Source organism: Polyodon spathula, chromosome 2 (assembly GCF_017654505.1).
Source record: "Polyodon spathula isolate WHYD16114869_AA chromosome 2, ASM1765450v1, whole genome shotgun sequence".
In the NCBI taxonomy this organism is placed as follows: domain Eukaryota; kingdom Metazoa; phylum Chordata; class Actinopteri; order Acipenseriformes; family Polyodontidae; genus Polyodon; species Polyodon spathula.
In genome coordinates, this window is record NC_054535.1 from 95,258,574 (window position 1) to 95,279,605 (window position 21,032).

General features: G+C 39.2%; 1 protein-coding gene across 1 annotated transcript; it reads right to left on the bottom strand.

Annotated features, from left to right (window-relative positions):
• Positions 1 to 1,186: 1,186 nt before the first annotated feature.
• Positions 1,187 to 6,480, bottom strand: LOC121304305 (RNA-binding E3 ubiquitin-protein ligase MEX3C-like). The gene is made up of 2 exons (XM_041235370.1): positions 5,712 to 6,480; positions 1,187 to 3,557 (listed from the first exon to the last, which is right to left on the bottom strand). The coding sequence occupies exons 1-2, from the start codon at positions 6,265 to 6,267 to the stop codon at positions 2,362 to 2,364; spliced, it is 1,752 nt and encodes a 583-aa protein (XP_041091304.1). The 5' UTR covers positions 6,268 to 6,480; the 3' UTR covers positions 1,187 to 2,361.
• Between the last annotated feature and the right edge of the window lie 14,552 nt (positions 6,481 to 21,032).

A 21,032-nucleotide genomic window follows, 5' to 3' on the forward strand; every position in this document is an offset into this window, starting at 1 on the left:
TTACCATAACTGCTGACAAACACAGAACTATCATTACTTAATTTTAAAAGATAGTAAAGCACTGAAAACTGAACCCAGCACATACACACACAATTAAAAAACAAAATAAGTACATCAACTTTTTAAAGGAAACTGTCTTTATTAAGTAACTTTTAATATCAGAAAAATAAAACTCTTAGAATTCTCTTTACAGCAAATATATAATAATATCAGTGCTTTGGCCACACAAGTTAAAGGCCCTTTATCATAAAATATATGTTTTTTTAAACTTTACTCAATATATTGAATTTATAATCCCTATGACTTCCCTACATATACATAACAAAAGTGTAGTAAAATTAGCAAATACTAAACTAATTGGTACAGTATGTCATTCTTAGTTTGTAGTTTACAGAAATAGTACACGCACATAATGGGTTAATTCCTTGGCTTTTTAGTTGCAATACAATAATATAAAACACATGCTTTGTGAACATCTGTTCATAACTACAAGACGGCTGCCAAGTTTAAGATTCAATACTAACGAACTATACTACAAGCACTTAGCTTTAAAAAGAGTTCATCGTAAGGTTAATATGACCTTTTATTTTTTGAAAAGTCTAATACTGAAATTTTATAAACAATATTTTTTGATATTTTTTAAATAAATGGATCTAGTTTAAATATATCTATATATATATATATATATATATATATATTATATATATATATATATATATATTGAATTTAATATATACTTATCTATATTTACTAGTTTAATACATGCAAAAAAAGTCCATGTTAACCTTGATCAGTGAAGCACAACCAAATAAGTGTTTTTTTTTTTTTTGTTGTTGTTTGTTTTGGTTTTGGAAAGAATTGCTGTTGAACAATTATTGCAGGAAAGTCCACTGGGCTCCTGACCAAGTTTGTCTGATGTGGTTCCAAACTGTAACTGGTTGAACATTGTACCAACAGGAGAGCCGTGTCTGGACTAGCTACACACACAGCCAATCAGAAAACTAGTCTTAACCACCAGTCTCTCTTCTCTTCCAGGACACACTGCAAACCATCACAGAGAAATAGGCTTCCCTGGTGTGCTACATAAGACTGGTAACACTGCTACTTGAAAACAAAGCTGGAACTTGGAGTAAGGTCTGTCAAAACGTCACCTGCAACTCAAAACCACGACTGCATTATACTACAGGAAAAGGAGGGGAGGAATCAGCTAAAATACTCAGTAAAAGCTACAATTCATATTTTCAAAAAAACATATATGCAAGAAAGCAGACTGTGATAAGGAGCCTTAATCATGACAACAGCTATGGTGTGTTTTTTTTTTTTTTTTTTTTTTTTGAAAAGGGGAGGCTGGGGGTGATCTCTTTTCATTGAGCTTTGCACACAAACATATGTAATATTAATGGAATGTTAAACAGCTTCATTAATCAACCAAAGCTTGCACAAATGCCTTTTTATGTGAAGGACCAGTGGACTTCCCCAGTTTAAAAGCTCTGGTTGGGTGTACTTGAACAATCAAGGTTAAAACAGACTGATTTCTTGATCCTTTGATCTTATGCCGACTGTACAAAGTACGCTTTCAAGATTCTTCTGTAAAACATTAATACTTTCAGTCTAGGCTGACTGATCTGTAGTAACAGTGATACTTGATCCACTGTAAACCCCCTTCCCATGCAAACATGAATTCTTTAAAACAAAAATTTTGTTAACAGCGGAATTAGGCACAAGTTGCTGTAAACTGCAAAAATGGTTACATAGCACGGCAGTACTATCAAAGGCAGTTAAGAGGTGTGGCTTTATTTCTGGAGTAGTTTCACCCCACACCAACTACTAAATAATCTGTTCTGCAGATTATATGCCATAGGGATTTAAAAATTGGACACAAGCGCATGCCCTATTTTTACTTTTTTTAAATGTAAATATAAAGTAAGCACCACTTTCTCCCTTTTACAACTGGCATCCCTGGAAGAGGCAGGCAGGGGACCAATAGAACATGCAGTTTGTTCTCAATTTAGCAGCTATGGGGTTGGGGGAAGAGTATAATTATTACGGGATGTTTCAAAAGCCCTGGCCCACTGTGGTGTATACTGTGCTATAGCGGTACATTAGAGTCTCGCTTGCAACGGACCATAATAAACAAAACCATTATGGGGCAGGGCTTTAGAAACACCCTGTGTATGTATGTTATATGACCAACAACTTAAGCCTAATCCTAACCCTTTTTTTTTTTGCCTATTAACAGTCAAAAAATAAAATGCAAAAAGACGGTACCAAAAGATTCCATCTGCCCGTCTCCTCGCCCCATCACCCACTGAAATGCCTCTGTATCCATCAATCTTGCTCACAAACTAACTCATTGGGATTTCAAATGCTTAAGATCCTGATGGCCTGTGTGACAGGAGCCTGGCACACTGGGCACAAAGGCTCTCTGTTCTCACAGATGCGGTTGGCACACTCCATGCAGAACAAGTTGTGGCCACAGGGCACCAGAGCAGCAATCACCTCGCTCTCGAAGCACCTGATGCAGTCCCGCTTGCCCTGACACAGCCCTGCTGAGCTGGCAGAGTCGGGAGGAGAGCTGGAGGTGGAGCTCTCGCTGGAGTAGGAGAAGGCCTGGGTGTACATCCGGTGGTGCTCCTGGCTGTCAGAGAAGGTGGGTGAGAGGCGTGGAGTGCTGGGTTGGCTATCCCGCCGTTGGTTTTTCCCTTCAAACCCTGAGAGGGGGTTCCCATGCTCAAAAGGGCTCCAGATGACCTGCTGCTGCAGTGGAGGAGGTGGCGCTGTCAAGGAATCAAAGCCAGGAGACTCCACTCCTCCCAGGTCTTCAGAGCCCAGGGGCAGCAAGGATTCCCCGAACCAGAAGCTGCTGCCTGCGTTGAAGGGGCTGGTGGGACTGAAGTCTGCCATGCGGTTGCCCCCAAAGTAGGAATCGGTCGAGCCGCTCCCCAGGGAGCTGGAGCTGTCGTTGCGGTAATTGGAGATCACGCGGGTGCCACTGGGTCCTCCCCCCGGTGGGGCACGGTTGTTCAGCCAAGCGCCACCACCACCAGTAGGCCCCCCCTCAAAGCCAACATCGGTGCCATTGTAGTGGAAGTCGTTCTCTTCCCCAGTCATCTCAACGTAACTGCCGGTTCGCATGGCAATGTGCGCCTCAATCTCCTCGCGTGCCCGGTCCACATTTTCTGGCATGCCCGTCACCTCGAACACTGGCTCCTTGTCTCGGCTGGGGGTCACGATATAGGTGTGCGTCTGCTGTTGGATCCGCTTGATCGTGGCACCCTTGGGACCCACCACCAAGCCCACGACCCGATAAGGCACACGGACCTGGATGGTGTTCTGGCCAGGCAGGTTGGGGGCACCAGGGAGTCCTCCGGTCAATGGGCCAGTCTTGTTGCGAGATGCTCGGATCATAGAGAAATGTTCTGCTGCGGAAAAGATCTCCCGCTTAGCCATGGCCACATCCTCTTTCCTCCCTGTTACCACAAAGACTGGCTCCTCCCCTCGCACCGGTGTCTTGATGTATGTGTTGGTCTTGGCCCGCAACGCCTTGATTTTGCAACCTAAGGAAGAGAGCAGAGAGTGGTGAGTTCTGCTGAAATGCCATCACAAGGGAGATAAATATTGAAATGGATTTTCAGGCCCACTAAAGGAATTAGACAGAAGATATAATTTAACTAACTGTAGTTCCCATTAACCCTTTGCAGTCCTATGTCGGACCAGGTCAGCCATTACAATTTTTCCTTTCCGGTGTCAGACACAGGTCCCTAGTGGTTATTTCTCCGCAAAAAGCAGAGAAAAGCTTTCAATGGCTGAAAGGCCACTAGAAGCCAAACAAACAAATAAATAAAAATAAATAAATAAGAGGCGGACCCGAGCAATATGCATAGTCCCTTCACCACAGACCTAAAACATACAGAGCTGCTTCCGCATCCAGTGCTCAAAGAAAATTGCAGACATTTGGCTTTGATTTGGCTAACATTATTAAGAAGTTTGGTGATAAATCGAGTGATCAGGAGATGATTTTAGTATGCACTACTATGAAGAGATATGTGAAATACAGCAAATGGGGCAGGGCTGGAGATTATATGCAGTGCCTTTTAAACTTGTTTTACTGTGAATAAAATTACATTTAAACAACGTGTGTAAAAAAACAGCTTGTGAAAATAAATTAGACGTGACGTGCCTCACACGCTCTGAATAAATGGGCCGCAAAGGGTTAGATAGATATATATTAGATATAGATATATATATATATAAACAGATGGCAAAATATTCTGTTTAAATATTAAATGAATACGCTGCTATTCAAGTTCATGACAATGTCAGTCATTGGCAAAACCAAAAGACAACTCGCCCTTCAAAATGTCAGCACGAGTATTTGGATTACCTTTTTGTAATAAAGATTCAAGATTAGGCAAGCTATTCTGAGGCTACAGCCCAAGCCCAGTGGAATGTCCATTCCAAGTTTCATTATAAACTGGGTGAAGAGTTCATAACCATGGGCCCAACAGACTGAAGGTGCATTTTAAACACCATGGAAACAACCATTTAGAAGTCCAAGATGGGTCTTTATTTTACCAGATAATATTCACCAAAAACCTCATACAATAAGCAAAGCTTAAGAATATGTAAACAGTTTAGTTTACCATATTAATTTAAACGTTTTATATGGAATGCTTTTTAATGTAGCACTGACAATAACTGGAGACTTTACAACTTGGTCACTCAAATAAGTTAAGTTGGTTATTGCCCTATAAACCCATGTTTTAAAGTACACACAGTATAATAACAATAACAACAATAACCTTTAGTAGCAGGCCCACTGTGGTAAGTATTTTAAAAAGAGCGGGATGGGGCTACCTCTGTAAAAGTAAACATGACAAACTGTAGAAGATTGGAGCCGCAAACACAAGTGTGATCATTTTTGGGCTGCAATTCAAGAGATGGTGAGGCAATAAATAAACACACACACACACACAGTACTTGCAGTACGTTGGTGAAACAAAAAGTTGAAGCATTTTTCAAAACTAGCACCATGTTTTGACAGTATGAAACCTGTTCTACATAGTTAAATGTATATCTGTAGTTTTAGGTCAATGTCCTTTGGCAAGAACTTCTGGGAACAGCCCCATAGAGTTTTGGTTACACAAGCTTGATCATTAAGAATGCAAGTCACGAATTGTGAGAGTAAAGCTTCTTTTCACTCGTAGATAACGTGCGATTTGAAAATATGACCAACAATGTTCTGCTTTTTCACATAAGTAAGTGCTTCGGAAAGCATTCGACTTGTTCTACCGTAACACTTTCTTAAAACTAACTTACACATTGTCTATAACTCGCCAACCCAGACAACGATCGATTTTGAAACAGCCTTTGCGTGTCGAATCAGACAGGGCACTAGTACATGTAGTGTGTACTTTGGGTTAATACATACTGAAACAAACTTAAATCGCTCGAATCTTTTATTTCCCCGCCTCAACAAATAAAAGCAAAATACCCGCCCAGGTATATTGGTTTAGAAAAAGGTGAACCCCGTTTACTTTGACCACATGCAGTTCACAAATGCACAACATAATTATTATTGCCATTTAATGTTGTGCATTTATTAACATGTATTTTGTTAATGCAAGTCACCCGTCACAGCGGTTTGCAAATAAATGCCTGGTTGTAGATATTGTTTTTAATAATGTAGGTCATAATGCTGCAGGACTCACCCTGTCTGCCAACTATCTCTGCTACGTGCTCGGAGGTCGGCACCTCGACACACTCTGTGGTGTTGACGCTCTTCCTCCGCATGACAGAAGAATGATCGCCCTCGAAACCATGCTCTCCGTAACCTGGAGGAAGTATCATTATCATCCCAGGGACCTGCTGCTGCTGGGGGTCCTCCACGCCGCCGCTATACAGCATGACCGTCTCTGGGGCCTCCAACCCCGGCAGCATAACAGAGCCCAAACATGGTATATGGGCCTGTGTGAGGTGCGTGTTTGACTCTGCCTCGTCTAATTCCTCCTCGTCTAGTTCTACTTCCTCGTCCCGCTGCTGATGTCGCGACTGCGGCTGCGGCTGCAGATCCAGCACGCTGGCGAGCAACCTGAACTGGGCCGCCTGATGATGTTGATGTACCGCAGTGATCGGGGCTTCCTGCGGCCCTGAATAGCTCTGCGGGCCGTGCTCATCGAGGCCCAGGTCTTCAAGCCTTTCTACAACCAGGGGCGGGAGCTCGGGCTCCCTCTCCTCGGTAACCAATAATGCTGTGCTACTGGTCATTGTTAAAATATTTTCAAAAGAAGATATTCAAATAGATTAAAATAAAAAATAAAAATATTTACAAATGTGGTTACTAATAATACAAAAAAAGCGCCCGCGCCGGCTGAAATGGAAATCAGCGTGTTCCGGAAGGCTTTTTTTATTGTTTCTTTTGTTTCCTCGCCCAGCCGCAAGCTGCTACGCCCGGGTTTGAACTGGCGATTACTTTCATTGGCTCTGTGAGCGACTAGTCCCGGAATTTGGCTAGAAGTGATTGGAGTGTCTCAAGTAAATGGTAGTCAGTGATTCGTCGTGATAGGCTTCTGAGAGCACCAATTAACCTTTTAGAAACGCCCCTCATTTTGGAGAAAAGAATTGAGACCGGAATTGCTGCATTATCTCACAACCCCAGAATGGTCATTGTAGGAAATCAATTTTCTACTTGATTTGGTGTTTCATGAATCAGTCCTGCGCTTATTCACTACCTTTTCAATCAAGAATAAACCAAGCGAGTAACTGGAAACTGCTGAGGCGTCGTGTACGTTATCTTTATGATGTTTATGTAATATTAAAAAAAGAAATGAACATCTGTACATTTGATTTCATCTTACTGAAATCAAGTTCTGTAATTTAAAATATTGGTTTAAACACACCGTTTTGGGGGGGATGACTTTTTTTGAAGTGTGAAAGAAAATGGCATTTGTGTGAGAAGAATAAAACCATTGCAGCTCAATGTACATAATTAAATATAAAAATATTTATCACACTCTGAATAATTAGCCTGGTCTTCAAAATAGCATCCAATATGTTATTTTTCAAATTAATTATTAAGATTCTTTATTTATGTATTTATTTTACCATAAACCTATTTTAAATGATCTTTTTTTTATTTTGTGGTGACTCCAATAGGTTTTGGATATGGTGAATTCAGACGGGTTAGCGCCGTTAGACTTTTAAATAAACAAATACTCAAATGTCATCTGTTTGGGTTCTCATAAGAATAGCAGCATTCTAAAATTTGATTATAACTGGATGTTTAAAATTCTCAATTAAGAAAAAAAAAAAATCAATACTATATTGAAAACCTGCACAATCCTTACAAAATACTAGGGATCAGTTTAAAAAAAAAAAAAAAAAAAAAAAAAAAAAAAAAAAAAAGTTTAGGTTTGGAAAAGGCCATAATTTAAAGATGTGCTAACTAAGGCTTTAAAATCAATTTTCCTACCTTACCTTTATTGTGATGAATATCTTGGCAATGCAGCTATTTTTAAATACATAATGATTGGTAAACAGCTGATTCCTGGAGCCTGTGCTGCTGGAGTGAGTTTGAACTACAACAGAATAAAGTAATGAGGCATCAGGAAGCAGTAACAGCTTTTTATTTATTTATTTATTTTATCTGTAACGTTGTATTTGAAACCTCTGCACATTAAACAAAATATAACAATCAAATTACCAAATATTGTCAACACAAGAAAAGGGAGAGCAAGTGGTAATATTAAAGCAGCACTGGTCACCCATTTGTTGAGGTGCTCTGCGTTAACATTCCGGACTAAAGCTGGCTTTAGGCCCAGACAGCTCTAAATGGGAGCTGTAACTGACAAAAAATCTTTAGCGCGCAGGTGCACAGTTCTGGTCCTCGTCAGGTTTAAGAGGTTATAAATTAAATATAACTGATTAATACCTGAGTAAAGGGGAATGGTTGTAACACATATCTAGGCTAAAGCAGTAGCCCTCTCTAGCACCACTGTTTAGAGCTGTTCTGATTCCCAGCCCTGTGTCACTGTACCTCTAGAACTCTCTCACAAATACATTAAACACACATTCCCTCCTAAAAAAAATAAAAAAATAAACACAGTTGTTTATTTGTTTACAGTTAGTAAACAAAGTACAAATGCAATTTGTTTTAAGTTGAATTAATTTTCTTGCATTGAAAAGAGCGGAGACATACATAGAGGTATTTTGGTTTATGTATTACACCCATGCCAAGCCACTGCTTTTCCCTTGGCTAGTAAGTTAATTGAATTGGGCTCTTGGATTTCTAGGTGTATTAGGTTAGATGGCTTCAGCAGCCCATAATATCAACTAAACAAAAAGTTCACCCTCTTGTTGATTCATATTCATGAATTTTTTAATAGACTTTTATTTAGGCATCCTTAAAGATATTTTAAAATCTATGTACTCCTCCTTAAAAATAGTAAACACATCTATTTATTCAATGAAGCCTGCAGGTTTTTGTTCACAGTGCTCACAGCTGTGAAATCCCAAATCAGTGTAGGAAAGCCAAGGTAGAAATTGTATCAAGTGTGCTAGACATATTTTCAGAGTCCCTGTAGAAATCTGCAGTTTTGCTACTTTGCTTATAAAACTTGGTATATAGTATACTAATTATGTGGTACACCACTGTTAAAACACAGCAAGGCTTATCAAGCATGGTGCTAACATGATAAAGCAAAAAGGAGAGCTGTTGGAAATGCACTAAAGTATGGTAATATGCAAAGTATGCTACATAGATGATATCGTGTCTTTATCACCATTGCAATGCCATTCAGTTACTTGTTCCTTCAGCTCCTCCTAGTTTGTAATTGTGGCAGTCTGAATGAGTGGTGACGTCAGAACCAGGAAACAACACAGGATGGGTAAAATATCAGGAGACGAAAAAACTTAATAAATTCAACAAGTCAAGAAAACAAACTTTACTGGGAATACCCTTTATATTGTAATATTGAGTTTCAGTTGCTATAAATAATTCAAATGGAGTGTATAGGCTTCAATTTTAGACTCAAAAGGTTAGAATACTGAACTGTTTACCAGTTTCAAAAGTCCAGGGGTCACATTAGAGAGACTTAAGGCTCTTTCACACTGGCATGCTCTACCTGGGTCGGACCCTGCTGCAATCTAGCTCATAGTGTGTCTCATCTACAAAAATATGGTTATACAAAATAAATTTGTTATTTCCTAAGCTTACGAAAGGCCATGCATTTTGTTTCGCTCGACCCAAGTCAGTCCGTATTGATCCGGGTTAACCCAGCTACGACCCGGTACGTGGTTTCACACTACACAGGACTGGGACCTGGGTAGCAGTGCCACTGTAAAAGAGGCTTTATTTACCTCACTTGTTACAGATGGTCCTAAGGTCTCAATATGTCACTTTGGATGGGATTCACTGTGTGCCTCTCTATTTCTATTGACTGGAGCTCATTTTTAATTTTTAAGAGTGCAGTTTTCCCATTGGGGGTGGATGCAGAGCTTTTGTTGTACAACCTTGTTGCATGTAATGTGTGGTGTTCGGTCAGGAGAAAGAGACCAGGGGCAAATTGCATTCTTGGTGGCTGAAAAATTCAGTGGTATAAAATGTATCTCAAACCCCTCACTATTTTTCAAAACTTGATACTGATACAAGGTATCAGTTATCTTAATCTATTTTTCTTTGAGATTCACTTTGTTTATAATTTTCTGTCATCACTTTCCACTGACATCGTAACTATCAGGAAATTAAAAAAAAAAAAAAATATACAGCATGAATCTCAAGAAGAACAACAATACATACACATAACTGATACTGTCAGGGTTTACTCATACTGTTCATTCCAGGTAAGTATACATTTTTATAATTATCTTTATAACCCTTTACCCACAGGTTGTTTTAGACTTCAAACTGACCACCTGAACCTCCCCAATGAGTGTTCAGGAACCACACAAACCGGTAAGTAAAACAATGATTTCTTTATTACAGGAAATTTAGACACTCAAATACAATTTTCAAAGCAGCAGTTTGGTGAAACTATAGTTCCAGTATATTCACCTGGGCCTCAGGCCTAGAAAACTCAGTTTGTGGGTCCTGTACTTAATTCAAGTCACCAAACACTGCTCCGGTAGAAACGCAGTCAAAGAAAGTTAAATTTGAAGGTGAGTGATGCAAGAACCTTCTAATCCGTTGGTCTGTCACAGTGTAAGGTTTGTATTTAGCTCCCTTCAGGCTCGGTACCCCCTCTCTCCAGCACCACGACGCAGGGTCCTGCAATGGAAGAACAAACAGCACTTGATGGTCATTCACCACTTACACCCTGATCTTGGCCCTTCCTACTCTGGTTTGGTCTTTCGACCCTGGAGGTGGTACTTAACTTAGGTAGGGTAGGACCTTGCGGTGCCTGTTTGCTTTTCCAGGGCGTCGGTCATGGAGGGGGTACCTTGAAAGGAAGCAATACAACTCCTTGTCATAAACCACCATTAATGATGGTACTAAATACTTCTGCCAAGTGTCTTTGCTTCTGAAGCATTTGTCCAACACCACACATCCTCATCAACCTGTACCAAGTTTAGAAAATTGGGCTAAAAATAGCTAGACACAAGAATACGTGAGCTAACTACAGTATTTCAGATCCACACTAGGTTGCACTTTAAGCTATGTTGTTGTGAAAAAAAATGCAAATATGTGATTTTCTTTTTTTTTATTTAGTCAGATATATTAATAGGGATTTACTCAAGTTATTACTGAAAACCTGCCCTCATGACACTGTAACCCCACTTGTATTTATTGTAGTCATGCAAAGCCAATTTAATCTAATCTTAATCTGATTGGTTGATCTTCTGTATACTGTTTCCTGTTAGTTTTTCACCACTAAAGCTAAAGGAATCTAATTTTAAGTTTCTTTAAAATCAGTAAAACATAATACAGTTTACTTTTTAGGTTGTATCATGTCCATGGTTAACCATGTTTAATATTGAGATATTTTACTGTTTTGGTTTACTATTTCGTTGTGTCTGTGTTTTTTGCCATTTCTGGTCAAATAAAAAAAAACACAGACACTGCATTGCATTGAGATACAGATAACAGTTCAGCATGGAATCAGTGTGCGGAATAATACCGTCAGAAACATAAATAAAGATGTTGGAGACATAACAAAGAGGTTTTATACATGGCAAGGTCAGTTGGAATTGTAGTGGCTGGAGGCAAAATTTCTAGCAGGCTGACAGCAAAGCTGGAGTAGACTTGAGCAGTGGTGGCTGCTGGCAAAATATAAAACTAAGGAGGAAGAAAAAAACAGAGGGCTAGGGGTCCCGTTTAGCCCCCAGCAGCAATAGAATCTTATTGTATTGTGACTGACAACGCTTTTCATATCTTCTTAACGTTTTATCCAAATCTGGCTGTTAAATGCAGTTTCTCCACAAGCCAACAGAGAAAAAAAAACTAAACAGTAGTTTCATTATAGTTTATTCTAATAAACTTAACTGTTACACGCTGCGTATGTTTAAAAGTGAACTGTATAAAACATTGATATAGCATTTATATTTCAAGACCACGTCACTTTAACATACTTTGCATAAAAATATATATATAAAAAAAAGTTACGGCAGGAGAAAGGCAGACAAAAATCAAGAACATTCTGTCGATTTAATTTAATAAACTTAAATAAATGACCACCAAAATAATAATATACCATTCTGTACAGAAACTAATTTAATGAAAAGGAAGCAATTCAGCCAAACTTTATTTATGGAGCAAGGTACATTACAATCAGAAGAAACAAACAGAAACAGTACCGTAATATATAATATATATATATATATATATAATTATATATATATATAGAAGATATATTATTACTATTATATATATATTATAAGTTCACAGTTACCTAGTTATGGATCAATTTATGACACGAGCATTCATGTCACTCTACCGTTAATAGGTTTTTTTTCCCTGGCTATGGTCAATTATTAGCTAAACAAATCTACCGATAGCTTGTTTTCATAATCGATTTGTATAGATGACACGAAAAGTATTATTACATATTCTTGTTTCTTTTTATAATGTTCATGGATGAACAACAGTTAACATACACAATAACCTACTTAATATATATATATATATATATATATATATATATATATATATATATATATATATATATATATATATGTCTAGTAACAGGTTCTATCACATTACTAGCTATATATCATCAGTACTGCATTGCCGGCATTGCGTTGTCAGCCTTACAGCTGCCAGTGTTGCCACTGGCAGCATGTCCGCTGCCAGAACTGCCTTTGCTGGAGGAGCTGGCCTTGGAGTTGTCAGCATGTTCGTTGTCAGCAGGGCACCTGCCAGCTGTGTCACTGGCAGCATTTCCACTGCCAGAACTACCTTTACTGGAAGATTCAGCTTGTGCGCTGTCAGCAGAAACAGCAGTGCCACCTGAGGGCCCATTGAGGCCTCCGTTCCTAGCTCAGGACTATGATTGGGACTGTTGAGTTTTTAAGTGGGGAGGTGACCTTTGAGACCATGCGTGCTGCACACAAGGCGGTGCATATGTGACGGGGACACCCCTCCCCTGTGTGTATGTGTATTATTTTGTATTGGTGTTGCGTTACTATTATTTAAAATGTATTGTTTATAGTGTGTAAAAACGCAATGTTTTGTTTGGGGTTAAAATTCTCCATCCATACTAAACTTGTGCAGAATCAGACCATCTCCAGAGGGATTAATTTATTACTAATTTGGAGACAGTCTCATGTATAAAAAGCTGCAGCTTTAGCTGATCGAGGTTAATGTGTTCAGAGGCGGAACAGGAGTCATGAGTACAGAAAGAAAGTGAGAGAAATAAGCGACTGCTTCGTGTGCTGAGTATACACCAGCATGATACTTGTTTTGTTGTGTCTGTTTGTTTGTCTGTTTTGGCCAACATGACGTTTTCTTTTGTGTGCAATGTTTTGTTTTTGTACGAACTGTTTATTTGTTATTAAACCCGCAGCAGCACTTGCATATCCCAGTCCTGAGCGTGTGTCGATTCTCTTCCTGGTCTAACGTAACCACAAAGCCATATGTGACACATTGTAATTATTGAACATTGTTTAAGGGTGTCCTTGTTTGTATTCACAACAGCATAATAACATGCCTGCACTGAGATCACTGTGTAATATGTACTGTATGCAACTCAGCATATGGGATTTAGAGTTTTCTATACTGAACTAATGAGAAAAACTAAAGTCGTGGTTGCTTGAACTGCATTTTTTTACATCAAAATATTCTGCCCTCTTGTGGTGCCTAAAACTTATCACAATAGTGTAATTACACACATCAACAGTGTACTGCTTCAACATTTTAGTCATCAAAAATAGTAAGACAGAACACACATTGTATTTAATTTAATAACAAAATTGAAGCCATTCAATGCATTTCTAGAACTGATTCTAGTCTTTATTTGTAATTGTAGCAAATGAAAAATATACCCAGATTTACCACAGGCTTGAATTTTAAGGTACTTACAACAGCTTTTTATAAATAATAAAAACTATAATAACTGGTGGAATTATGCTGACATTGCATCCAGTGCCAAAATCATTATCAGTTATTCTCATCAATTAATTAATTTTAAAACGGCCTTTAAAGATAATGGTGACATCATTAAAATATAATCATGTAATTGTGTCTACATCATTTCAGTTTCATTAAAAGCCTGGATAGGTGATGTATATTATTATTATTATTATTATTATTATTATTATTATTATATTAATAATAATAATAATAATAATAATAATAATAATAATAATAATAATAATAAATTCATTTAATATATCCCAGTTATACCTTCTGAATGAAAAAGTATGCCAATCTGAGCAATGTTATCTCCCCTAACGTAAGAGTTCAAAGGTTCTGCAGATCACCTCAAATCAGTCAAGTCAGAAGCAAGGATAAAGGTATAATTTTCAGTGATATAAAAGTGGGCAGATATCACCAAAGGGGAGGTTGTGCTACATTGATCTAAAATGACTGGCTTCATTATTAACAGAGCAGAACTTAGAGCCCAGTGAGAGTGTAATACAGGCCTCTCGCGTTCTACTTACCATCAACATTAAATTAGACATCTGTTGATGCTTTATTTTATTAACAGTTCACTTCTAGGTCCCTGTGGACAGCTCAGCAGTAACCTGATGAATGTTTGTCAAGTCTGGGTGGTTTGTTTTTCTTCAGTTGGCCATGCTGGTTCAAGATTTTATATAGCTGTTGGATTTCCTTTAAGAAGCCAATAAATATTTGTTCAAATTCCAAACTCTTTGCTGATCACCAGCTTATTGTGAGCAAAGGCTTTGTTCTAATTAGGTGCTGCATTAAAATATTTGTTTATTATCAGTTTTTATAGGTAGTGAATTATCATCCACAGCTTTTAATACAGTACAATGAGATAATTATATGTTTATTGTACTGTATGTCTCCAGCAGGGGGCAGTCTTAAACTTGCTGTTTTTACACCACACTATTTGTACTTATAACACTGCAGTCAAACTCCATTGCGCTGTCACTCTGTAACTACTTCACCCCAGTGGTAATAAATACAGTGATGTTTCAAGAAAGAGCCCTAAAAATCACTCAAATGTATACTGCTAAATGTAGGAACTGTTCTCTGGAATACACACTGCAGAGCCCTTTAACAGCTCAGTCTTTTACATTAGCAGTTAGGTGCTGTTTTTAGGGCTCCTGGCACAGCATCTCACTATAGGATCCACAACACAGACTCAGACGGTCTAGAAACTACCCTCTGTCCTGTTATAATCGGCGCCGCTCTTCCAAACAACCGCTTAGACCACTGTGTGTGGAGCCAGAAAAGAATGTTTAGTTTAGGAAATGTGTTATATAGCCCACAAAAGTACACTGAGGGCGTGTCAGTGTGGGGTTTTTGCACTGGGACCTCTCTTCTTAATGGGAGCGGTGCTGGGCCGATTTAGGCAAATTTGTTTAGCATTTTTATATTTATTTCTCGTTTACACTGTGTTTGCATATTATCAGCCATTTGCTATACTATTGCAGCTATAGCCACATGGTGTACTGTTGTTCAATGGCGCAACCCTGGACAAGGGATGCTGTAGTGTGTCAGCACTCCCAGTGGGGTAACAGGGGAACTGGATTCGGGACCCACCGGCTCCCAAGTGGATTTACATTATTAGCATGTGCTAGTGTGTGTGTCTGAGCTGTAGAGGGTGGTATAAGCCTGCAGCACGTTACAGGGTGTGATCAACATCTCAGTGTCCTATGGGTGCTGCTTGCAGGTTTTATTTGGGATAGGTGTTTGACTCTCAGGTGGGAGGGATAAGGGTTTGGATTAATTAGGGATGCGCTGGCTAGCCGCACAGTTTAGAGAGTGGGCAGAGAGTTGAGACCAGTAAGTTGCCAGAGCAAGCTGGCTTGTACTCAGTGAAGGGAAATAAAGGAAAGTTTGTACTTTTAAAATGTAGTCCTGACCTCATCTTTAACCAGAGACCCCTGTCACTTCATGCTGAACATCCATAACTACTGAACACTCAATAGTGCTGAATTTAGAAATACTAAAAGAAACAAAAAAATCAATGACAAATACCAATGATATTATAGTTAGGGTCACCTAAATGCAGGATGTGACAGTACTTGCATAATCAGTATTCACTGCTGTTAAAAGTGCATGATATTACTTTATTTTAATTACTGAAAAAGCATTATTACTGTGTGACTATGTAGGAGGTATTCCCGTCAACTGGTTAATTACTGGCATCATGACTAATTAAGTGAAACACTGAAAAATAAATCACTAGCAACATGCCCAGTGCAACACACAGTACTGTCATATCATAGTGAACCTTGATTACTGCAGTTGCACGACAGACTGATGTTACCAGAACTTTCTCAAGAGGACAGAGTGTGAAGTGCCAACCACAAATAAGTATGCAACAGCACATATGAATATATATGGAACAGAACTGCCTCTGTGTGAGAACCCACTAGGTTCTATACAAAAAATAAACCATATTCGGGACAGACTGTTATACACAATGAGCACAAGAAGCTTCTCAAACTATATATAGTGAAGGTACCACTGATCCCTGTTTCCTAAATGCTGTTGAAACCCAGTTAGAAATACGCTCTGGGCTCTCAAAATCTCCTGTTAGCAGAGATGCTGTCACTCGACTAAAGAAGAACCACAACTTCAGAGCAGCCTGTTCAGGGTGAGAATCGTGACAAGGCGAAGGGCTTCAGCGAGTATGACAGTAGGCAAGGAGAAAGAGAGACCGTGTTAAAGAAGTGTTTTTATTTTTAAACCCGACACCTCCTTATGTTGGACAAATATGTCTGGTTTAGTGAGGGGCTACTGTATGATTATGAAAAGCTTTTGGCGGGTGAAGGTTGGGGCCCCACTGTATATGCATGTATAGACGTTATCCTTCGGGCACCCTCTGCTGCAGCAAACCACAACTCAACTGCCATTATTTTATTTGAAAAAAATGTCTCACAGATCTCGCTAGAGATCTCGCTAAGATGACGCAAATAATATTTAAATGAGTATATTGCAGCTCTCTTCATCTCTTAGTACATGTGCACTTTGCAAATTGTCGAAACAGAAATGCAAATTGCAGTATGTCTGCGACTGGCCCATCATAGTACAGCTACCCCTAGGTGTCTCAATGACACAGTATTTACACATACGATTGTGTTGCTAGTATCTTTTAAAGATTTACACGTTGTTGAAACAACACCTGCAATCACAATATAATTACAGTGTAGTTACTTACAGCATAATAACAATGTTGATATTAATAACATTATAGTATTACATAATGTCAATATTTCTTCTAATATGCTTTTGTTAACAATAACATCAGTTTACAGTAAACCTTAAAGAAGAGACCTTTTAAGGTCTTGAATAGGTACTGTTTGTGTATAACAGGTACCATACCTTCATATGGAATAAACAGTATAACACCTTCAAAAGACAATTGGCCTGAGGTAGTAAAACAATATTTTTTTTTCCGCAGCAGTCTCCTACTGCATTCCACTTCTCTGCTTTTATCCAGAGAGAGTCCTGTACCTTCTCAGCCTCCTATTTCATCTCAAATTATGTCACAGCAGTTCATTCAACCTGAAGTAGCTAGTGTGCCAGTTATGTTTGCAATGGTTTCCCTCTATGTCACCAAGGCTTGCACTTCTATTGCTCTCTGGAGTAACAAGGAGTAATGAATGGACTAAATGGAAGAAACCGGAATGAGTGCAACAGTTTGTAAATTGGTACTACATTTTAATCAAATGTATGGTAAAATAGTGTATACGGTATATGTACAGTTTAGGTTCCATGGTCATTCAAATCATATAAGCGTATCTTTATTTTAGCTCCAGTACTATCAGTGGAACACCAACTGTGGAACGTTCTTTCTTTTGTGTTGCTGTCAGTACAAACTAGGGGGCTGATTAAATCTAAATTATGTGTGCCACACTAGCTACGACAGGATAAATGCATTAAAACTAAATATCACAATTCCACCCACTTTCTGGGTAGTAAAACAAAAATTCAAGGTGTCTGATTTGATGCTGTTTAAGAGAAAGTAAACTTTAGTTCCCTTGCAAAATAAAACATCCCTGCGTTATATCTCGCTGGTGCACGGTGAACTGTGGATTGCCCTGCCGAACGAAGCTCCCCTACCCGGACGTCGCTCTACCAATTGTACACTGCCTCCTGGGAACCCCCAATCATGGTCGTCAATGACATAACCTGGATTTGAACCTGCGATCTCCAAGCGGAGCGCCTCTGCTGGATGCACCACTCAGGAGCCTTGCTGGTTCTGTTTTTAAAGCAGTCTTGATAGTCAGAATTGGATCAAGAATGTCTGCAGACAGTTGATTTTACAAGGTTCATCTGAGAAAAAACATGTCCTTATTCTGCAGTTGTGTGTGGCAAAGCCTGTGTGGTCCAGAAAATGGCTTGTAACCAGGAGATCCCTTGTTCAAATCCCAGCTCACTGACTCACTGTGTGACCCTGAGCAAGTCACTTGACCTCCTTGTGCTCTGTCTTTCAGGTGAGACGTTGTTGTAAGCAACTCTGCAGCTGATGGATAGTTTCCATGCCCATGACTCTGTAAGTTGCCTTGGATAAAGGTGTCTGTTAAATAAACAAATAACAATATTAACGTCAAAACTGGCAAGTGTAGGAAAATGTGGCTCTCTGCTAAGTGTAGCCAAGAGCACAGCTGTGTGCTAGTATCCATCAGTCTCCAGATCCCGTTTAAGGTCCATCAAGTCAGTCCACCTGGTATTGCATAAATTCCATTTATAGGTTATCCAGCATATTTCCAAGAACAATCTGGGAAAAGCATTGCAAGCTGGACCAAGCTTGCTGTGCTTTGGCTGCTTGGTTTAAGAACACTTACTAATTTAAGTGCAGTATTTAATTTCCATTCTTCTTTTGACACTGCACTGCCATCACATACAGTAACTTGTGCTGTACCCTATTTATTTGTTACTGTTTTGTTTATATTTGTGATAGTACACCTGCAGAAACAGCATTTTAACTGCAGCTCTCTAGCCTCTGAGTCTCCTTCCTGCTGGTAACAGCTTGGGCCTTATGATGTAAAAGTGGGATAGTCCCCCCTAGCACCTGAGAGAAGAGTGCCTTTACAAAGGCCTCCATTTCATGGATGTGTTAATGAAGGATGAGGTGGAGTATGCAGATGAATGGCTTTGTGGGAACAGCCACTGCCTGTCCAGAGGCCAGATATGGGCCCCTCTGCATCCTAAGCTCTATTGGATGGCGGTTGTCTGGAGGACCAAGGTTGCATGTTGGGAGTTCTAGCACACAGTGGTATGCTGCAGCTCTACGATGAAGAGGAGGAACTGCCTACTTGAATGCTGGAGAAGGCAGAACTGCCTGCCCAGAAACGGAAGAAGGGTAGAAGCACACCCCCTCACAAAAGCTGTGGGGTCACCAAAGGGGTTAAATGGTCATCCCCTCACAGAAGCCCAGCAGTCACCAAAGGGGTTAAACGAAAACCCCCTCACAAAAGCCCAGGGGTTACCACTGGGGTTAAATGACCCCCCCCCCCCCCAGAAGCCCAGGCATCTTAAAAGGGGTTAAATGGGCACTCCTGATAGGAGACCAGAACCAGGGGAGGAGGAGGCGAGGAGGTCGCTTTGCATAGCTCCCGGGTCACTGCACTGCCAGGCACAGTCGGTAGCCTGGTCTCCTGCTCTGCTCCTCCTGGTGGCCCAGACATCGCTGCACTATTGCCTGGGGCTCCACCCACCCGGTTGCCAGCCTGCACCTTTGGAAACCTTTAGTGAAGGCCACTGCCCAGTAGTGTAGGACTTGTATTTTGTTTAATCCTTTATTTTGGTCACTGTACTGTTTATTTGTTCATGTTTTCTTTATATTTCTGATAATAAATGTGCGCAAACAGCACTTTAACTGCAGCTTTCCAGCTTCTCTCTCAGTCCTGACACTTTCAAGCTTCAATGTCCTACACATTTTCACACATTTAGCTGCTGCTAAACTAACCAACCACCTCGAACAATGCATCTGGCACCTCTTATATACCACGTGGCCACGGCTGATTGACAATCAATCAATCAAGCCACATTTTGACCATGGATTCGGTAGGGAGATTTTTATGTAGAAGATGAAAAAAAAAAAAATGCAGGCACACTATTTACAAATGCAGCATCTCAACCCTGCCACACATATACATGAAAAACACATATGCCTTATTAAATTCTTTAACTCATACTGTAGCATACTTAATTTCATGTCATTTCAATGTTTAGGAACTTTTCCTTTACACAACTGTGCTTTAAAAACCTTGTCTTCCCTCTTATTAGCGTTATTACTGGACCCCATGGCTCTGTTTGGTTCTTCACTTGTTTTTTTTTTTGTTAGATTAATGTGGCATATGCAAAAATAGAGTGAGTTCGAACTACAACTCATGATGTGATGAGGTTCCAGGAAGCAGCGTCAGCTTTACATCTGTCACATGGTCTTATTTATCAAGGAAACAAAAAATATTCAACAAAAAAAGGGGGGGGGGTTGTAATGTAAGAAAAGGTAACTCTCAAGGTAACGATGTAACACTCACTGGAATTATTTTGTTAACTCTTTTTCTTTTAAAAGTGAGCATTTACTATTTAAAGTCAAATCATTCACCCTTTACTGAAAAATTACATTTTACAGTGCATTTTTTTTTGTCCTTCTAGGCAATTTCATTATTAAATTTGTTATTCAAGTTTCACCTTATATGCATAACCCTCTTGGTGAATCGTCTAATGGTGCGGAATCTTAAAAAAAATTCCATACTTACTTCAAGTCAATTTAATTGAAGCAGGGTCAAACCAACACATGAAAAGATTACTTTAGACATATGTCAGCCCTCAAAGGATAAGATGAATTATAGCAGGGCCTGGTGGCATTGACACAGACAATGTAAGAACATGAAAGTAACATTATGATAATTATATCTGACACTAAAGGTCTGATGTTACGTAAGGGCATGATTAACATTTACAAACAACATACAGCATAGTAATAATAATAAAAAAACAGGTTTTGTCAGTGTGCTGCAGAAAAGACCTGCCTCTGCATTTCTGCACTTTATATTATAAATTGGATCTCACATCTATTTCACTATGTCATCATGGTTTCAACCTTGCATTAAAAGGAAAACTCAGAAACACATGAACAAATAAATAATCCTTGCCCTTTTGTATGAATTTGTGATCTTCAAGGTGTAATTATAATAAAACAACAGATTACGCTTTATTACATAAGTGGTGAGACAGTAATTACAATGTAAATACACAAGTGCATGTATAAATAGTGTTATTACAAAAATGCCAATATCTTTAATTAAGCATGCATGAACTGAAATCTTAGTAAACTGTCTCTTTGTATTGCACATGAGGTTTAAGGTATTAACTAGCATGTGCCACTGTTTCCAAGGTTTCTAAATATACAGGAAATGTAGACAACCCTTATAGAAAAACATGTCTCTTTTCG